Genomic DNA, 19,213 nt, shown 5'->3' with positions numbered 1-19,213 from the left:
GGCTGCACACGCTGTTGCAGAATGTAAAATGGCACAGCCTGTGGACAAGTTTGCTGGTTTCTGAAAAGGCTAAACATAGAGTTACTATATGACCAGCAATTTCTTCCAATTCTTGCACATAGATGAAAACATATGCAAAACACATGTAAAACTGTATAAACCAATGTTCATAGCAGCATTATTCATAATAGCCAAAATGTGGAAACTACCCAGATGTCCATCAACTGACGAAGGGATACATAAACTGGTCTACACATACACTGGAATATTACTTGGTAATAAAAACAAATCGAGTGGAGTTGTCCCTTGGTATCTGCTGGGGAACTGGTTCCAGGACCTCCCTTGGATACTAAAATCCATGGATGCTCAAGTTGTATAAAATGGTGTGGTTATTTCCATATAACCTGTGCACACCCTCTCCTATATGTTAAATTATCTCTAGATTACTTATAATACCTAATACAATGTAAATGCTACATGCATAGTTGTTATACTATTGTTTAGGGAATAAAGTCAAGAAAAAAGTCTGTACACGTTCAGTACAGTTACAAACTTTTTCTGAATATTTTCAACCCATATTGGTTGAATCTATGGATGAGGAACCCTCGGATACAGAGGGCCGACTATACCGATAGATGCTGCAACGCGGATGAACATTAAAGACACTGTGCTAAGAGAAAGAGGCCAGCCACAAAAGGCCACACATTATACAGTTCCTTTTACATGAGATGTCAGAATAGGCAAATCGATAGAGACAGAAAAGTAAACTAGCGGCTGCCTCAGAATGGGAGATGGGGTAGGGTAAATGTGGGGTGACTGCCCATAAGGCGTGGGGTTTCTTTTTGGGGTGATGACAATGTTCTAAAATTATGGTGATAGTTCCAGAACTCTGTGAATATACTAAAAACCAGTGAACTGCATGCTTTAAGTAGATGAATTGTATGTTACATAAATTATATCTCAAGAAAGTTGTTATTTTAAAAAGTGAGGTTGGTCAGTAAAGAAAACACCTTCAAAAGATATCAAGAACATTACAGTTGGCCCTTGAATAACATGGGTTTGAACTGCCCTGCTCCACTTACACGCAGTTTTTCCACTAAAAGTTAACACCATTGCTCGCCTCCCCCGCCTCCCTTCCACTTCCTCCTCTTCTGACTCTGCCATCCGAGACAGGAAGACCAATCCCTCCTCTTCCTCCTCTTCAGACCACTCAACATGAAGACAACAAGGACGAAGACCTTTACAATGATCCTCTCCCACCTAATGAATATATTTTCCCTTCCGTATGATTTTCTTAATAACATTTGCTTTTCTCCAGCTTATCTTATTGTATGCGTACGGTATACAATACATAGGACATACAAAATATGTGATAATTGACCCCTGACTGTTAAAAATTCTGGTCACCAGTAGGCTATTAGTAAAGTTTTTGGGGATATTCTAGGTTCTAAGTCACCAGGAAGGTTTTAAAAAAAAAATGAAGTTTTTGGGAAATCAAAAGTTGTATGTGTTAGGTCTAGACTTTCTAGTGAAAATAAATAACACAAAAAGTTAAATGCATATATATATATATATATATATATATATTTTTTTTTTTTTTTTTTTTTTTTTTTTGAGATGGAGTCTAGTTCTGTCACCAGACTGGAGTGCAGTGGCATGATCTCGGCTCACTGCAACCTCTGCCTCCCAGGTTCAAGCAATTCTCCTGCCTCAGCCTCCTGAGTAGCTGGGACTACAGGCACACGCCGCCATACCCAGCTAAGTTTTATATTTTTAGTAGAGACAGGATTTCACCATGTTGGCCAGAATGGTCTCCATCTCCTGACCTCATGATTCGCCCACCTCGGCCTCCCGAAGTGCTAGGATTACAGGCGTGAGCCACCGTGCCCAGGCTAAATACACACTTTTTACTTTGCAGGGGGTTGGCACTCCTAGCCCTCGAGTTGTTCAAGGGTCAACTCTACTAGCTTCTTTATTCATGGACATATCTTTAGTTAGTTCATCAGAACCAGAATTTTGAGGTGCTTCTGAATTCGAAATTGAAGGATTCACTACATCTGGTGTTGCAGATATTTGCTAGAAGCTGGTGAAATAAAGATGAATAAAACATATCTCAACCCCAGAAACAATTCCACCTGTTCACTGATGTCCTCCCCACCCTTTTCCTCCTCCCACTTCGGAGAAAACACCTTCTCCTGCACAGAGAGCTGGGAGCTGGAGAAGTACAAGGTACAGAAATGTACTGACCCCAGCCTAACACCTGGTCTATTCTGCCCACTCCTCTTGCTCCACCTCAAGACTGCTCCCTTGGCTCCCAGACATTCCACTATTCTTCTAAGACATCTCCTGGGACCGTCTATCATATTCCAATCTTATGCATCAATACTTTGCCTAGGAATTCTCAAAGCAGAGACTTGCATAATTTAGAGTTTATATACAACTTGGGCTTGACACCTAGCTTGTTCCTGACTCAGACTCCTGACAACTGAAAATTAATTCAAATAAAACTACCTTTTTTGAGGAAGGTTAATTTTTTTGGAAGGGTGGTAAATATTTATAATATACAACTTACCATTTTAACCGTTTTTAAGTAGACAGTTCAGCAGCATTACGAACATTCACACTGTTGTACAACCACCACCAACTATTTCCAGAACATTTTCATAATCCAACCTGAAACTCTGTACCCATGAAACACTCGGCAACCACCATTCTACCTTCTGCCTCTTTCTACATATTTGCCTATTCTAGAATACCACTCCTTTTGATCTCTCAATTTTCCTGAAAAAGACTTAAAATTTCTGGCAAATTTTCCAAGTAGCCTTTTCAATAACCAGGTAAAGTGAGATGGGGCAAACATAACCGAGGTTCTGATTTTTTAAAATAGCTTTGTGAAGAAGCAGAAAAGTTGTCATCTCCTAGCAACCACTGTCCAAAAGGCTTCAAACCACTGATCTGCAGGGCACAGAATAAGTATTTGTAGGTGAGGGAACCCCATGGGGAAAAAACAAGGACAAGGAAAGTGTGTGGCTTCTGCAGCTTAAAAGTGTTCCACTGATACTCATAAGGCTCTCTCTACCCTATATTTTACTGCATGTAAACTATACCTCAAAAAGTTGTGACAAATAAGTAAATCCCCTAGAGACCAATGTACTTCAATAGCGACACTCCCCTCAGGCCTCCTGGGTGCTTCCCTCACACATCACCTCCTGCACGGCCTTACCTCCCCCGCTTCCCTCGTCCCCTCCACCCTCTGCACCTCCATCATCCAAAGACAGAAAAGTCATCTTTAGGGCAATGTGCCAGAGAGGAAAAGCAAGGGCTTGGTTACATGTCAACTGTGCGCTCAGGCAGTGCTACTCACTTCATCAGTTTCTGCTTTGTGGCAGAATCTTTGAAGCTTCTAAATTCTTCTCCTGCTTTGATCTCATAAAACTGGGGCTTTAGGACTGTCTGCTGGTCCTCCTTGAGTCGTTCCTGCCGCTTCACTTTTTCCTCCTGCTGGAGGAGTCTGCGTTGCTTCCTGACCTCTTCAACCCAGGCTTTTTCATCATCTGAACTCTCCGAACTTTCTGCATCACTTGGTTTTCCTTCCGGCTCTTCCTCCTCTTTCTGAGAATAAAAATAGTAAGCAGCAACTCCTTTCTCCCAGTCAAACACAGACCCCTTGGTTTCTCTGAAGCAGCACTGGCCCATTAATGAGTGCCTAACAGCTGCTCTACTGCATGCATCAGGAGAAATGCCTTTAATTAAATAAGATAATACTCCTAAGCCCAATGTCAACCACTTAATATGGAATTAATAACATCTCTAGTATAATCAAAGACTCTTCTAACTTACAAAGAAAACATTATATTAAAGAAACAGTAGCAAATTCTAACTGATAAGGAGTACATTACTTTTTCACGAAGTTCTTGTTGCTCTAAGAGTCTTAGTTTCTTCTTCCTTTTTTCACTAATTTTTGAAACAAGTGGATTCAGAAGCCTAAATTCTTCACTCTCTTCATCTACTTGGAAGTCAGGGTTCTCAAACATAACTTTAAATCGATCATCGGTGAGAATATTAGGAAGACTCTATAAGGAGGAAAAAGTACGTAAAAATTTAAGTTAATATCTGATTAAAATTTGACCAGAAAAATGGTTTTAAAACACTGATTCTATTGTAAGTTAATAAGCAGCATGAGGCATACATTATTAACTCATTATGAAACTTCTTCCAGGACTTTCAACGTGCCCCTAGGTTTTAGCTGCCATCACCAAAACAACCTCTATTAATCTACTTTGCAGATGATCTATACCACTTGGCCATTACACACAATGAGCTAAGAATGAGCCTTCTGGCTAACTTTATGCTTAACACATTAGAAAGAATTTCTTCAATTAACAGTTTAATGCAAAAAAACACCTTTCAAGAAGATACATAAGTTTTTAAAAAGTGGCTTTTATTATTTTTTAGAGACAGGGTCTCACTCTGTCACCCAGGCTGGAGTGCAGTGTCATAATCACGGCTCACTGCAGCCCCAACCTCCTGGGCTCAAGTGATCCTCCCACCTCAGTCAGGCTCCCAAGTAGCTGGGACCACAGGTGCACCACCACACCCGGCTAATTTTTTATTTTTTGTAGAGATGGGTCTCACTATGTTGCCCAGGATGGTCTTGAATTCTTGGGCTCAAGCAATTTCTCGTGCCTCGGCCTCCCATAGTACTGGGATTACAGGCATGAGCCACTGAAAACAGGGCTTTTAAATAAAGCTTAGTTACTACACTGACTTAAAATACGCAATTCTTTCAACTTCAGATTCCAAAACTGGGAGAGGAGCTATACAAAGTCAGTAACTCACATGGGGGGATGCAGGAAGCTGGTGATGTCAGTTTACCGATTCCAGCTGAGTTACTGGGAAACAGAAGGGACATTTCCATCCCCTACAGGGTTGTTTCATCAATATTCCCCCTCAGGTCAACTAATTGTTATCAAAGGATATGGTGTATCCTTCAGATACAAAAACTTTGGCTACTGAGACTCATTTAGATAGCACAGGACTGACACTAAATTCCTTTTTATTTGTACCATTTTCAATGGAAAGTTTTCTAAACTGTACTGTAAACTTACCTGTTCACTTAAGTAGATGACAGAGAATCTTACACATTTAGGACTGTCTTATTGTTCCTTCTCTGCTACAGGCTTGGAAGCCAGATGAAACTGCTTACTTAGAATTGTTTGTCTATCAGAGTAAACAGCCCTGAACACTGCTGGAAAAAGCTGACCTGTTTGTGATGGACTCTGACTCTGCTGAACAGACTACTTTACTATTTCTCCACTGTTGAGAGTAAACGAGATTGCAGGCAGTTGAGTTCTGAATATTATTTGTGTGATAGACTTATACAAAAGTTTAGTAAATCATAAGATATTAAGGAACTTGGCCTGTTAATTATTTGTATGTACCTAAAAACAGATAAACCCTTACCTAAAATTCTAAGATATTAAATGCAACAAGTCTTCCCTGATTAAACATCATTTCCAAGAAAGACTTAGGACGAAGGGAAAAAGAAAGGTAAGACCAGGTTCCTGATCCTAAACTAGTACGGAAGAAAAAACACTGCAAACACATGTGCTACTAGGCCCCTTCTGAGGGCTGCTCGGTAGTGCTGAAAGTGCCACAGGAGAGGACAGATAAAGGAATCCCAACAAAAGACACCCCAGGAGGGGCCTTGGGGGGTGCAGCATCAGGGAGGGGGCTTGAAAGATGAGTAGGTTTCAACAAGTAGAAATCTGAAGAAACAGCATTTCCAGCCGATGGGAGTGGTGAATAGTCTGGCGACATAAGAATGATGCAATTTCAAAAACAATTTTTTGATTGGGCCATACTGTAAAGGATTTTAAATACCATGACTGTTATTTTGAAGATATAAGGGGAAACCACTAGCGAAGAGGAGGAGGGGGAGGAAGAAGAGGAAGAGGAAAAGGAAGAGAAACAAAGGAGGGAGACAGGGAAGGAGGGAGGAAGGAGAAGATGGATGATCAACAGAAGTGTGCTTCAAGACTCCCAGATGACAGAACTGGCCAGGTGGTGGTTCACACCTGCAATCTCAGCACTTTGGGAGGCTGAGGTGGGAGGACTGCTTGAGGCCAGAAGTTCAAGACCAGCCTGGGCAACATGGTGAGATGCTGTCTATACAGAATACAAAAAATTAGTCAGGCGTGGTGGTGCACGCCTGTAGTCCCAGCTACTTGGAAGGCTGAGGTAGGAAGATCGCTTGAGCCTGGGAAGTCAGGGCTGCAGTGAGTTGAGATCACACCACGCACTCCAGCCTGGGTAACAGAGAGACCTTGTCGCAAACAAACAAACAAACAAAACAACCCAAAATTGTGCTTCAAAAGTCTGCAGCAGCATGATGTCTGACGGACTGCTGAGTAAGAAGTTAGGATCATGAGAAGACTAAGAAGCCATTTTAAGAAACTGGCAAGAGACAGGGCCTGAATTAGGGCAATGGGAACAGACAGCTTTTAAGAAAGAATAATTGTGAGATACAGTTCTAAATTAGAATTGACAGATCCAGCTATGGAGATGGGAGGGTTAAGAATTAAAAACAGGGTTAGAAACTTCTCTCAAACATGCAGCTTAAGCAACCAGAAAGCTGGCGACACTGAGTTAGGATCCACCACTGGAGAGCATTAGGAAAAAACGCAGGGGTGGAGTAAAGGGGAAGAAATCACGCTCCATTTAGGGCTGCCTATGCCTGTGGCACAGGGAGAAGAGCACCAGGATTCAGACGGACACCACTAGGTGTCTGGGAACGATGCGCCATGTCTCAGGAGAAAGGAGGGGGCTATGATGTAAATTTTGGAGTTATCTGTAGATATCGGATAGGTGATATTGTCAAAGATATTTTCAAATTAATAACTATGTGCCTATTACACATTTTCAGGTTAAAAAAAACCCAAGGACAAATATTTACTTTTCATCTTACTATATTTATTAAAGTAATAATCATATTTAATAAATAAAGAAAATGTTACAAAGACTACATATGTTGCTGGTATTAAGATTTTTTTCTTAATTTAAAACAAATCAATTGCATTGCCTAAAGACAAGTATGCTTTGGATGAACAACTATAAAATAAAACCTCTTCTGACCCAGCTTGTAAAAATATTTCCCTCAGGGTTTTTTCCTAGTCTGTTTGTTTTCACAGCTGTCTTAAGGAAAAAAGTAGGATAAGGTATAGCTATTAATGTTCTATAGGAGCTTACAAGTGTCTGGCTAGTGATCTGTCCTATAAACACCCGTCTACACATGCTCAACTTTACCATTAAAATATAGAAAACATTAAAGTACTATTCATACCACAGTCCTACCTGGAAGAATGGTATCTGTTTACCCGAGTGGGATGCCTATTATTATTCTGTTCCAACATAGTAACATATATGAAGAATGATTGCCATTTGAAACAAATTAGTTTTTTTTTTTTCTTTTTTTTATTTTGAGATGGGGTCTTGCTCTGTCACCCAGGCTGGAGTGCAGTGGTGTGATCTCGGCTCACTGCAACCTCTGCCTCCTGGGTTCAAGTGATTCTCCTGCCTCAGCCTCCTGAGTAGCTGGGATTACAGGCACGCGCCACCACGGCCGGCTAATTTTTGTATTTTTAGTAGAGACGGGGTTTCACCAGTTGGTCAGGCTGGTCTCAAACTCCCGACCTGGTGATTCATCTGCCTCGGCCTCCCAAAGTGCTAGGATTACAGGCATGAGCCACTGCACCCCGGCCAATCAAATTAGTTCTTTCAATGCTATGATACCTATGAAGTTAGGCTGGTACAGACTTCTGAGTAAAGACGGTGGCTTGAACACTAGTATCTTCTAATCTCTCCTAAAACCTCACTAGAACAACAGAAAAGGAGCTTTTTAAAAAGGACATAAACCCTTAAGGGAAAAAAGGAAAGGAAATAGGGGTAATAAAAATTTGGAAGCCAGAAATAAAGCCTATTTAAAAATCACACCCCAGCTCTGGAAAGCCTGGCCCCAGCCCTTTCCCACTGATAAGTTGCCTGGCTGAGGCTGGCACTGCAAGAGCAAGAGAGGTGTGCTGGCCACAAGGAGGGTAGGGCAAGGCTGGCACATGGGGGTGAGGTGCCCTCTGGACTCCTCCAACCTCTTGTGACCTACAGTGGTCAGTTCTAGGAATGCTGGTAGCCAGGCCTTTACCCCCCAAGCAGGAGGACCTGACCAGCCAAGAGAAAGACCTAAGAGACAATGACATGTGCAGCGTCCTTCCCCAAATAGACAGTGTGGCCAAGTCACTGCACAGTGACTGAGGGACCCTGTTCCCACCTAGAGTTTTCATTCAGTTTTTTAACTCTTATTCCTCACTGCCAAAAAATAACTATGGATCATGGCAGGAAAAACTAATTGAAATTTTCTTTCAAGAAAATTCCCCAGCACTGAAGATCGAACTTATAGACTGAGATGGGCTTGCAGCATAGTACAGTCATTTCATGTCAGGTTTCCCAGGACGCTTCCTCTTCCTGGGCTTACACTGTTATTTTAGAGAAACAACTCCCCTAGCAACTTCCCAAGGAAAAGCAGCATTTAAGGGGAATTGGTTGTTGTTGAGAACTTCATGTCTGAAAATATCTACCATACCCTCACATGGACTGACCGCTTGTCTAGGTTGGAAACTATACTCCTTCAGGAAACTGAAGGTTCTTGTAATTCTCTGTCCAACATGGGTTGAGGTGAAGTGAATCCCCAGGATAATGGTAAAGGGAGGTCCCAGGATTAGAAGGTGACCAGGCCAGAATGGAATGGGGCAGAAAATTCTAGAAGCAACTTCTTCAGGAAGGTAAATAAGCATAAGTCTAACCTATCTAAATACCTCAAAATAAGACTTAGAGAACTGACATAGAATTGGGTGTTGATTAGTGATAACTACATAGAAAACGAGCAAGAGAGACAATTATTAACTTCAAAGGACACAAAGATTGAACAAGAAATGCAGTCACAGATTACTACTGACTTGGCTGGAAATAGCACTTACGTAGGCCAGGAATGGTGGCTCGTGCCTGTAATCCCAGCACTTTGGGAGGCTGAGGTGGGAGGATCTCTTGAGCTCAGGAGTTGGAGACCAGCCCGGGCAACACAGTGAGACCTCATCTCTACTAAAATATATACATACATATATATTAGCTGGGTGTGGTGTGCACCTGTAATCCCAGCTACTTGAGAGGCTGAGGTGGGAGGATCACTTAAGCCCGAGAGACTGAGGCTGCAGTGAGCTATGATTTTGCCACTGTACTCCAGCCTGGGTAACAGGCCTTGTCTCAAAAAACAAAAGTACAACAATGTAATGCTGAATACCAACTTAATCAAAATCACAATATAGCTTCCTTGGAAAGGAAAGTTATCAAAAGATAATGCCTAACACTAAAAAGTTAAGAGGCAGGACTACAGGCAAGAGGGAGGGAGGGGGAGAAGGGCAGAGAGAGAGAGAGAGAGAGAGAGAGATTTATACCAAAATAATCAGCTAAAAAGGCAAAAGTGGTTGTCTGAGAAGAGGTGAAAATGGAGGAAGGCAGAGGGAGGAAAAGGGGCAGACAATGGGATGGGCCTACATTCCTAACAAACCTTGGAGAAATGTTTAGGTTTTTTTTGTTTTTGTTTTTGACAGAGTCTCACTCTGTTACTGGGCTGGAGTGCAGTGGCACGACCATGGCTAACTGCGGCCTTGCAGGGAGATCCTCCCACCTCAGCCTCCTGAGTAGCTGGGACCACAGGCATGCACCACCACACCCAGCTAATGTTTTGTAGAGATGTGGTTTCATCATGTTGCCCAGGCTGGTCTTGAACTCCTGGGCTCAAGCGATCCTCCCTGCCTTGGCCTCCCAAAGTGATGGGATTACAGAAATGTTTTTTTTTATTTGTTTGTTTTTTGAGATGGAGTCTTGCTCTGTTGCCCAGGCTGGAGTGCAATGGTGTGATCTTGGCTCAATGCAACCTCTGCCTCCCAGGTTCAAGCAATTCTCCTGCCTCAGCCTCCCAAGTAGTTGGGATTACAGGTGCGCACCACCACGCCCAACTAGTTTTTCTATTTTTAGTAGAAATGGGGTTTCAGCGTGTTGGCCAGAGTGGTCTCAAACTCCTGGCTTCAAGTGATCTGCCTGCCTTGGCCTCCCAAAGTGCTGGGATTACAGGTGTGAGCCCGTAATGTTTGTGTTAGGCACTGTGCCCAGCCTGAAATGTTTAGTTTTTAAAACTATGTATGTATAACTGTAATTTTAAAAAAACAAAAATTTTAATTGATACTAAAAAAGCTTTAAAAATAATATTTCGGATGTTAAAACTGACCTGATCCAACCCAAAGTATCTGTACCTAATTGTATTCCCTAGAGAGATGAAGTATTACTCTAATACAAGTTCTCAGTGGTATTTAGTAATTCCTGAAACTGCTAAAATACCTGTTCCATGGGCTCCTAGCCACAGAATACACATGGCCTAGAACAGTGATCCTCAACCTTTTTGGCACCAGGGACTAGTTTCACAAAAGACAAGTTTTCCACAGATGGTGGCAGGGGTGTGGGGGTGGGGGGTGAGGGAGTTTTGGGATGATTCAAGCACATTACATTTATTGTGCACTTTATTTCTATTATTATTACACTGTAATAATAATGAAATAATTATACAACTTGCCATAATATAGAATCAGCGGGAGCCCTGAGCTTGTTTTCCTGCAACTAGAAAGTCCCATCGGGGGCTAATGGGAGACAGTGACAGATCATCAGGCATTAGATTCTCATAAGGAGCAGGCAACCCAGACCCCTCGCATGTGCAGTTCACAATAGGGTTCATGCTCCTGCGAGAATCTAATGTGGCCACTGATCTGACAGGAGGTGGGGCTCAGGCAGTAATGTGAGTGATGGGGAGTGGCTGTAAATAGAGACGAAGCTTGAGGTTCACCTCCTGGTGTGTGGCCTGATTCCTAACAGGCCCCAGACCAGTACCATGACCTGGGGGTTGGAGACCCCTGGCCTAGAGATCTCATGCACAGTCCTGCCTGAGCTGCTGCAGAATGAAAGAAAAGTACATTCATCAGAGACTTTAAGGCCACAGCAAGAAACTGACAAAAAAGGCTAACACACAAAAAATGATACCTATAGGAAAAATAGCTCTAACCAAAACTCAAACCCTCACAAATCAAACAGATCACAGATGCCCATGCCTCTCAAAGCTGTTTGTGCATACTGGAAATTCAATACACATTTGTTGAAAGAATAAATACATTCATTCATTTTTTTTTTTTTTTTTTTTTTTTTTTTTTTTGAAGAGATGCTGTCTTGCCCTGTAGCCCAGGCTGCAGTATAGTGGTGTGATCATGGCTCACTGCAGACTCAAACTCCTGGGCTCAAGTAATCTTCCTGCCTCAGCCTCCTAAAGTATTGGGAATACAGGCATGAGCCACTGCACTCGGCCTTAATTGTTAACTAGAATTAATGCAACCAAAATTTCTGAGTTTGGATAATGTCCATATAATACTGATTGACATTATGTGGTGGGCCACTTCCCATTTTAGGTTCAATATCAACCATACAGTAAACATCTTATTCGATTTTTGTGTTCTCAGTGGTAGAAATATTTGGGAACACATTTCACTGTCTCCAATAAATTTCAGCTGCAGACAAGGCAAAACATACCTTTCAAATTGGTATTGCAAGATACCGACTTTCAAATCAGGAGGTATCACAGCTAGTAAAGTTCTCAAGCTTTTGAGAAGCTGAGTTTAAAGGCGAGACTAATAATCTGCTGATGAGACTTAGCATTCTTTCAAGTATTCTTTTAAATTATAATGAAGGATTCTTTCCTTAATTCATGAGTGATTTCTACGATCTTCACTTTACATAAGATGAAACTGTTCAACAACAAATTATACAAACTTTTTCCAAGCACAGCCTCAGATTTTCAAAAGACCATATATAAATATTTCTGGAATGAAACTGAGCTCTGATAACAGGTCTGATTTGGGCTAGGAAGTCACCAACAAGAAGATTAGGGGCACATTTTACAAATACTACTCTTTGGAAGAATTCTGTTATCACGTGATATGGCTACAAAGATCACATTTCCAGCTATGAAGAGCTGAAGAGAAACTGCTGTTTGATGGAAGAAGATAAGAATTTCTAAGGTTCTTCCTCCTTTTCACTGGAAGTAAAATGGTACACAGCTTGGTAATTCTTTACAGGGTGACCCACAAATAGGTTTTAAAATAATCAAATGCCATCCTGATAGTTAATTAGAGAATATGTAGCAACAAAATGAGTGAACGGCAACAGAACGTAGATGTGACTGGAGATAACAGAAAGGCAAGTTCTTGATTCGCACGGTGCCAACAGGAAGGAGTAGCCAAGGAACGCAGTTAAAGAATACCAAGTGCTCCAACAAGACGGTTCAAATTTCAGTTATCTCTGTTCATCAATTATGTTCATAAAGTATAACTCCACTGCGAGCTCTTTAGTCCACAAATCCCTACGTAAATAATGGGTCGCTTTTCTCAAAGCCTGTCAGTGACAGGATACCGCATCAGGCGGTGTGATGCACAGTGAATTTCCTGTTCAGTTCCTGCAGACAGGACGCGTGTGTAACTGTTGCCTTGCTTCTTTAGATACCAAAGACAAACTCGTGTGACATTTACAAAAAAGAACAATTTAGAGAGAACTAAACAACAAGATAAAACTGCAACAACAAAAATGTGAATCAAATTTAAAGGGAGTTATAGAAGAAAGAGCTGGCTGTGGGAATACAGGGAATGTGGCTACAGTCGCTGGCTGGCACTCTAAGTCTGTAGTGAGGGGACCGCGTAATGGTGAACCTCTGAAAACAAATGAGGAAAACAGTTGTGACAAGAAGAAGAAAAGTGTCCCAGTGGAAGTGACACTGGCAAAAAACTTCACATTAAAGGAACTCTCAGAGACATTTCATAACGTCAAAAGAGCAAAGGATGAAACATAGGAAGCTTATCCAAACTTAGAAAATGAGTATGACAATTTGCTGAGGCAAAGAAAAATGCTGGCTCCGTATCAAAAGTTTAGGAGGAGAAAAAAGTAAGCACTGTTCCAAGTACTACTGACAAAAGAAATAAAAGAAAGAAAACAAAGAAAATAAAATACTCAATTACGCTTTATTCCTAATGTTTTAAATTACAATATACTAAAAAGATCCTAGTTTTCCAATTTATAATGGACAGTAAGAGAGTTTTTAATGTTTTGTCAAAAATGTTTAAAGGCATAGAACAACGCTAATTTTCCCTACTGACCATGAGGATTGCTCTGCATGTGTTCAACTTGTGAGGTCATTTCTACCATCCTGCACTATGGGGTATTCTAAATCTTCTCTGGCTGTCCTCAACCTCAACAAAGGTCTATAAAGAAATGGGGGGAAGGGAAGGGCACTTCTGCATCTAGATAATCACAGGGCCTTATAAAAAGGCTCTGGTATACCATGCTGTGCAAAGTAGCAAAATTAAATTGTAACTTAAGTATTCTCGCCTCTATCAGATGATAAAGACTCTGGCATAAAACACAGATAGGAATGCAAACATCTACAGTCTAAGTTAGCTCTACTCTCTATCTACTGAAGCCTTAGGGCATGTATATCCAAAGATCACTTCCATTTAGCTTTTACTGTAAAATGACATTACAAAGCGGAAAAGTTACCTCCCTAACCATGCTTAGGCTTAGCTAACAAGATGATCAGTGTGAGTACTCTGAGGAGAGAGTCAACACAGCAGGAAAGACTTGTATTTTAAGCACTTAAAGACATACATACTCATTTATACACATTGGTGTCACTTAGGAAGGTGCAGAGCCATAGCACACAGACATAAATTCAAATAATAAGTTTGAGGAATTATTTCAACATTGGCATACTATTCATGTCATGAAAATGGAAACCTAAAAGTCCTCTATTTACTTAAGAGAGGCTTCCAGAAATTGAAATTTAAATAATATACTAAAAGAATGTAATAAACGAGGATGAGGGGATGCAGGGAGAGGCTAAGGAAGCAGAAGACAGCAAGGGGGAGTCTTGAGTCTGAATCCATTTGGAAATCACAGCTCTAAGAATGCCCATATCCAGTCCTTGCATGTTACAGATGAAAAAACTGTGACCCAGTGAAGATGAGCAATCACCCAAGGTTACATAACCAGTGTGCCAAGAGCTAGGAACAAGATCCTTTAGTTGCAGTCCCTGGGTATTGAAGAGCATGAACAGAAATGAAGACAAAAGGAGCTCACTCATCTTAGATGCACGTACCTGGTTAAAAACCAGAGGACAGAGAAAGAATAAGCTAAAAAAAAAAAAAAAACCTCCTGAGGGCACCACACAGCTGGCCCAGAACTACAAGGTCAGCTCCTTACTAATTAGGTTCTGCAGGCTGTCGCAGGACCAGTTCTTTCCAACTCATTCCAGCACATAACCAAGCCTGGCTATCTGCCTGCCTCATCTAAGCAGAGAAAACAAGATTGGCAAGGACCCAGGTACCTTCATACATCTGAAAACACTAGAAAAATCTCACCTCTGGACAATACCAACTAAACAAAGTGCTAACTTTTATTTATTTTATGACTGATCTTTGTCTATTTTCACATTAATACAGGAAAGCAGGTGGAAGTTACACTTCAGCCTGCATACTCCTAAGAATACCAAGTCTAAATAAAAATCAGTTACTTCTGGACTTATGAACAAAGAAAAACAATAATCTAAATGTTTAACAATAGAAGGATTGAGTAAATTATAATCACTTCATAAAACAGAATATGTAGCCATTAAAAATATTCACAAAGAATTTTTAACAAAATGGGAAACCACCTGTGTTATTTTAAAGAATCAGGATAAACATTTTACACATACAAGACTCTTGCTATTGTAGTTTCTAATTTTGAAACAAATAAGACAGGAAGAAAATTCACTGAAATATTAATGATGCCTTTCTCTGGTATAAGAATTGTAAGGACAGCTTTCTTCTTGATATTCTTTTCTATTTTCCAGACTTCCCATCTTAAGCATATACTAATCTTATACGCAGGAAAGAAAAAGTCCTACATGTATTTTTAAAGTAAAAAGAAACAATAAAAAAGATGTAAGTTACTATCAACAAAATGCAGAAACAATTTGCCGATACTTTTTCATCTTACCTTAACTTTCTTTTTCCATGTAGATTTCTGCTTCTCCTCTTCTTCCTCAATTAATTTAAGTGCCAGCTGTTTGTTAACTTTCGGCAATTTCTAGAGAGAAAATAAAAGCTGGTATTTTATTTTATTTTAAAAGCTAACATATTTACATATTAGCTTAAAGGTAAACAGTTGTGTAAGTATAATTTCATAAATAGGAGATAACTAATTCTTATTTTATTATTGAGACGGAGTCTCGCTCTGTCGCCCAGACTGGAGTGCAGGGGCGCAATCTCAGCTCACTGCAACCTCCGCCTCCCGGGTTCATGCCATTATCCTGTCTCAGCCTCCCGAGTAGCTGGGACTACAGGAACCCGCCACAACGTCCGGCTAATTTTTTGTATTTTTAGTAGAGATGGGGTTTCACTGTGTTAGTCAGGACAGTCTGGATCTCCTGACCTCATGATCCGCCCGCCTTGGCCTTCCCAAAGTGCTGGGATTACAGGCATGAGCCACCACGCCCAGCCAACTAATTCTTATTTGTAAAATTTCATTATCCTCATAGGAGGAAATGTAGACAGGTGATGATACCAGGTGGGCCACATGGCAAAAAAAACGGCAACCCCAGCTTACTGCTGGGGAACTTGCCCTCATGTCTCTTCCCAGGGCACTGAGAGGCAGTACAATGGCTCATGCCTGTAATCCCAGCACTTTGGGAAGCTGAGATGGGAGGCTCACTTTAGCCCTGAAGTTAAAGACCAGTCTGGGCAACACGGCAAAATCCTGTCTCTACTAAAACTACAAAAAATTAGTTGAATGTGGTAGTGTGCACCTATAGTCCCTAGCTATTTGGGAGGCTGAGGTGGGAAGATCACTTGAGCTCAGGTCGAGGCTGCAGTGAGCTCTGATCATGCCACTGTACTCTACCATGGGCAACAAAGCAAGATCCTGTCTCAAAAATACACCAGAAATCTTTTAACAGTCTGGAAAAACAAAAAAGTACTGAGGGTAAATGCAGAAAATAGTCACTAGTCTTTTATAGTGACAGAGTATGTACGTATACCAACGTTCAGTTACACATTGGTATCATTTGGTGGTTGAAATGAACCAACAGGGGCGGCTGCAGACAGACTGCAAGGCAGGCGCAGGAGCAGGGCCTGCCCTTCCCTGTCTGCGCTGGCATCACACCACAGCAACTCTTTGTCCTGGAAACAACAGATGGTTCCACAGCAGTGGTGGATTCCAGTTTGCAGTTTCCAATGCTCCCGGCAACATCCTGCCTATGCCTCAAGGGCCCTGGAACCGGCCTGCGGCCCCTCCTCAGAGGCCTGGGTCCAGCTCCATGGGGCCTCCTCTTCCTATTCCCCAGGCTGTTCCCCAGCTCTGAGTTGGTGGCTGCTTCCTGCAGTTTACCTCTCTCCTCCATCCTTTAGCAGTTCTGCCTTTTCAGTTCTCGAATACCAAGTTAATCATTCTTTACATTAAATTCTATGTACTCAGACAGCGAGTGCAGTTTATGACTGTCGACCATTTCCCATGATCCAAACAGAGACTAAGATATGGCCAAAGGTCAGTAAGGAATAGGTATTAGCAAAGCCCGGATACTCCAAAAATGGAAAACCCGTTTAAAAATGCTATCAGGTTTCTAGTGGAGGTGACAATATCAATCATCCTAGCATTATTTCCCACAGTACAATTACCACAGAGGTCATAATGCTAAAATTGTAAAGAGTTTTGCATCCTCATGACAAACATGACACACTGATGACAAACAAACTATACCAAAAATATCAGTAAAAGACACAAATTAAAGATGGAAAATCAAGAAAAGAATGGCAGATTTCTTTGGAATAATACACAAAATGAAAATTAAGTACTCTTTTCTGATAAATTCAATGGTAAGTATAATATTTACCTTTAACTGGACTCTCTGTGCACGTGTTTCTTCTATTTTCTGTCGTATTTTATCTTTCCTATATTCTTCATAAGCAAATGGATTCACCATCAGTTTCACCTTTTCAAAATGAAAAAAGTTTTTAAAATAAAAGAATGGTATTTAGTAATATCATTTTCATACACACCACGACAGTTATGCCAAAGAACAGGCAGATCCCCTACAAATCCTATGTATGTTTTATGAAAGTGCGAGTAGTGAGGAAATGGCCATAGACTGCGCATTAGTTACCTGAAACATAATAACTGTAGTTTTCTGTTTACCTTGTGATAGAGTCTTATATCCATGAAAAACCCATGCATATATGCCCGGAGGAAAGGAGATCCAATGAGGTGAGTGAGCCCTGGGAAAGGTCAAACAGAAGACAGCAGGTCCTTATGCAATCTTCATTAACATTCAACAGCTTTTCTTGGGCAACAATTTGATTATAATAAGATTTCACTTCAGACTAAAAATTTAAGGATTAGAATTACTAATCTTCTTTGATATCTATAGAGAACATTTAATCTACTTCAGCAATATCATCCTTATTTTAAATGTAATAATACTACACACAAAAATGATGAGAAAGTCCTTATGAACTAAGACAAAGAGGGTTCCCTTATACCCTCTGAGTGGTCCTCAGATTTTTTATTTCCCCAAACAAGTTCAATTTAGAAAATAATACTGGAGATAAACAGTAAGTTGCCAAATTGAAATGAGGACAAGGGAGAGAGGAGAAACATTGTCATCGGACCATTTGCAAAAACAAAGGACACTCACAAAAACAATGTAGAAAGAACCGTCTTCCAAGAAAGAACAGCTGACAAATTCCTACCACCATATATAAACATACATACATGCATATTAATACCATATCACATATGAACTCCTCATCAGGGACTAATGAAAAGTCCACTGCCAGTCAGCATTTGAGAACCCTGCCTCAAACAATACCTTTCACAGAGTGTCCCAGTTTTAATAGGCTACACTTAGAATTTGTGGTGCTGGCGGTCACATAAGAATGCTCTGACTACGTCACAGGAATTATTTATTAATTCCAAATACTGACACAGAAAAAGATTGAGACTATCTTCAAAATAAGTCCACATGTGATGTACTCACATGCAGAACATTTATGGTATATGTCAGTGGTCCCCAACCTTTTTGGCACCACAGACTGGTTTTGTGGAAGACAATTTTTCCACGGATTGGGGGAGGGATGGTTTCAGGATGAAACTGTTCCACCTCAGATCATCAGGCATCAGATTCTCACAAGGAGCACACAACCTAGATCCCTCACATGTGCAGTTCACACTAGGTTCACGCTCATACGAGAATCAAATGCCACGCCTGGCAGGAGGCGGAGCTCAGGCGGTCATGCTCACCTACCACTCGCCTCTTGCTGTGTGGCCCGGTTCCTCATAGGCCACCGACTGGTATGGGTCCATGGCCCAGGGGTTGGGGACCCCTGGTATAAGTGACTGTCTTTCTAAGGAAAACATTACTCTAATTTCCAAATTTTAGAAATATACATCCATCTAGACCTGAAAATCAAGTACTGAGCAAAATCATATAGTAGTATAAAATAGTATACGTTATAGAACAACATAAAAAAGAAAATTAAATTTAGGATATTCTCATAACGGAATTCTAAAACTTGACTAGGAAAATACTGTCATAGAATTCATTAGGTTAATAAAACTATGGGGTTTGAACTTTCACAACGGAGTCTTAACAAAAGAGGGCTGAGCCTTAATGAAATGCGAATGTATACAACTGCACATGTATATTCTCTAAATCTTCTTCAGGATAAGGGTCTGATTAACCACTACATTATAAAATACATATACCAGTGATTGCAAAAGTAATTTTTTGTTTCCTTTAATAATGTCACAGAATTAATCCAAGTTAGGTCATAAATAAAAACCAAGTGAAGCGCTTTTCATAGCGAAACAATCCTAACCTGAGAATCAGATGCAGCAGCATTTCCTACAGTTAACTCCATGGATCACTAGTCCCAAGAGATCTTCTGAGAAAAAAGGGCTCCATGGTCAAGTAAGTTTGGGAAATGTTTCATACTTTCCTCCTGTTTGGAGATTTACAATGTATGATGGTATTAAAGGCTCT

At 40.8% G+C, this 19,213-nt stretch overlaps 1 protein-coding gene across 2 annotated transcripts in view; it reads right to left on the bottom strand.

The window, feature by feature from the left end:
• The window catches only part of NOL10 (nucleolar protein 10), a 117,591-nt gene that overhangs the window by 13,539 nt on the left and 84,839 nt on the right, over positions 1-19,213 (bottom strand). For both annotated transcript variants that reach the window (XM_063648970.1, XM_054476307.2), the window contains 5 exons: positions 17,368-17,447; positions 17,066-17,164; positions 15,175-15,264; positions 3,900-4,073; positions 3,365-3,612 (listed from right to left, as the gene is read on the bottom strand). In XM_063648970.1, the coding sequence (XP_063505040.1) occupies positions 3,365-3,612; positions 3,900-4,073; positions 15,175-15,264; positions 17,066-17,164; positions 17,368-17,447 (691 nt within the window). The remainder of the gene's footprint in view (positions 1-3,364; positions 3,613-3,899; positions 4,074-15,174; positions 15,265-17,065; positions 17,165-17,367; positions 17,448-19,213) is intronic.

The sequence above is a fragment of the Pongo pygmaeus genome, chromosome 12 (genome assembly GCF_028885625.2).
Source record: "Pongo pygmaeus isolate AG05252 chromosome 12, NHGRI_mPonPyg2-v2.0_pri, whole genome shotgun sequence".
NCBI classification, from domain to species: domain Eukaryota; kingdom Metazoa; phylum Chordata; class Mammalia; order Primates; family Hominidae; genus Pongo; species Pongo pygmaeus.
Note: the sequence above shows the minus strand (reverse complement) of the source record. Positions and strands in the feature narration are given on the sequence as shown.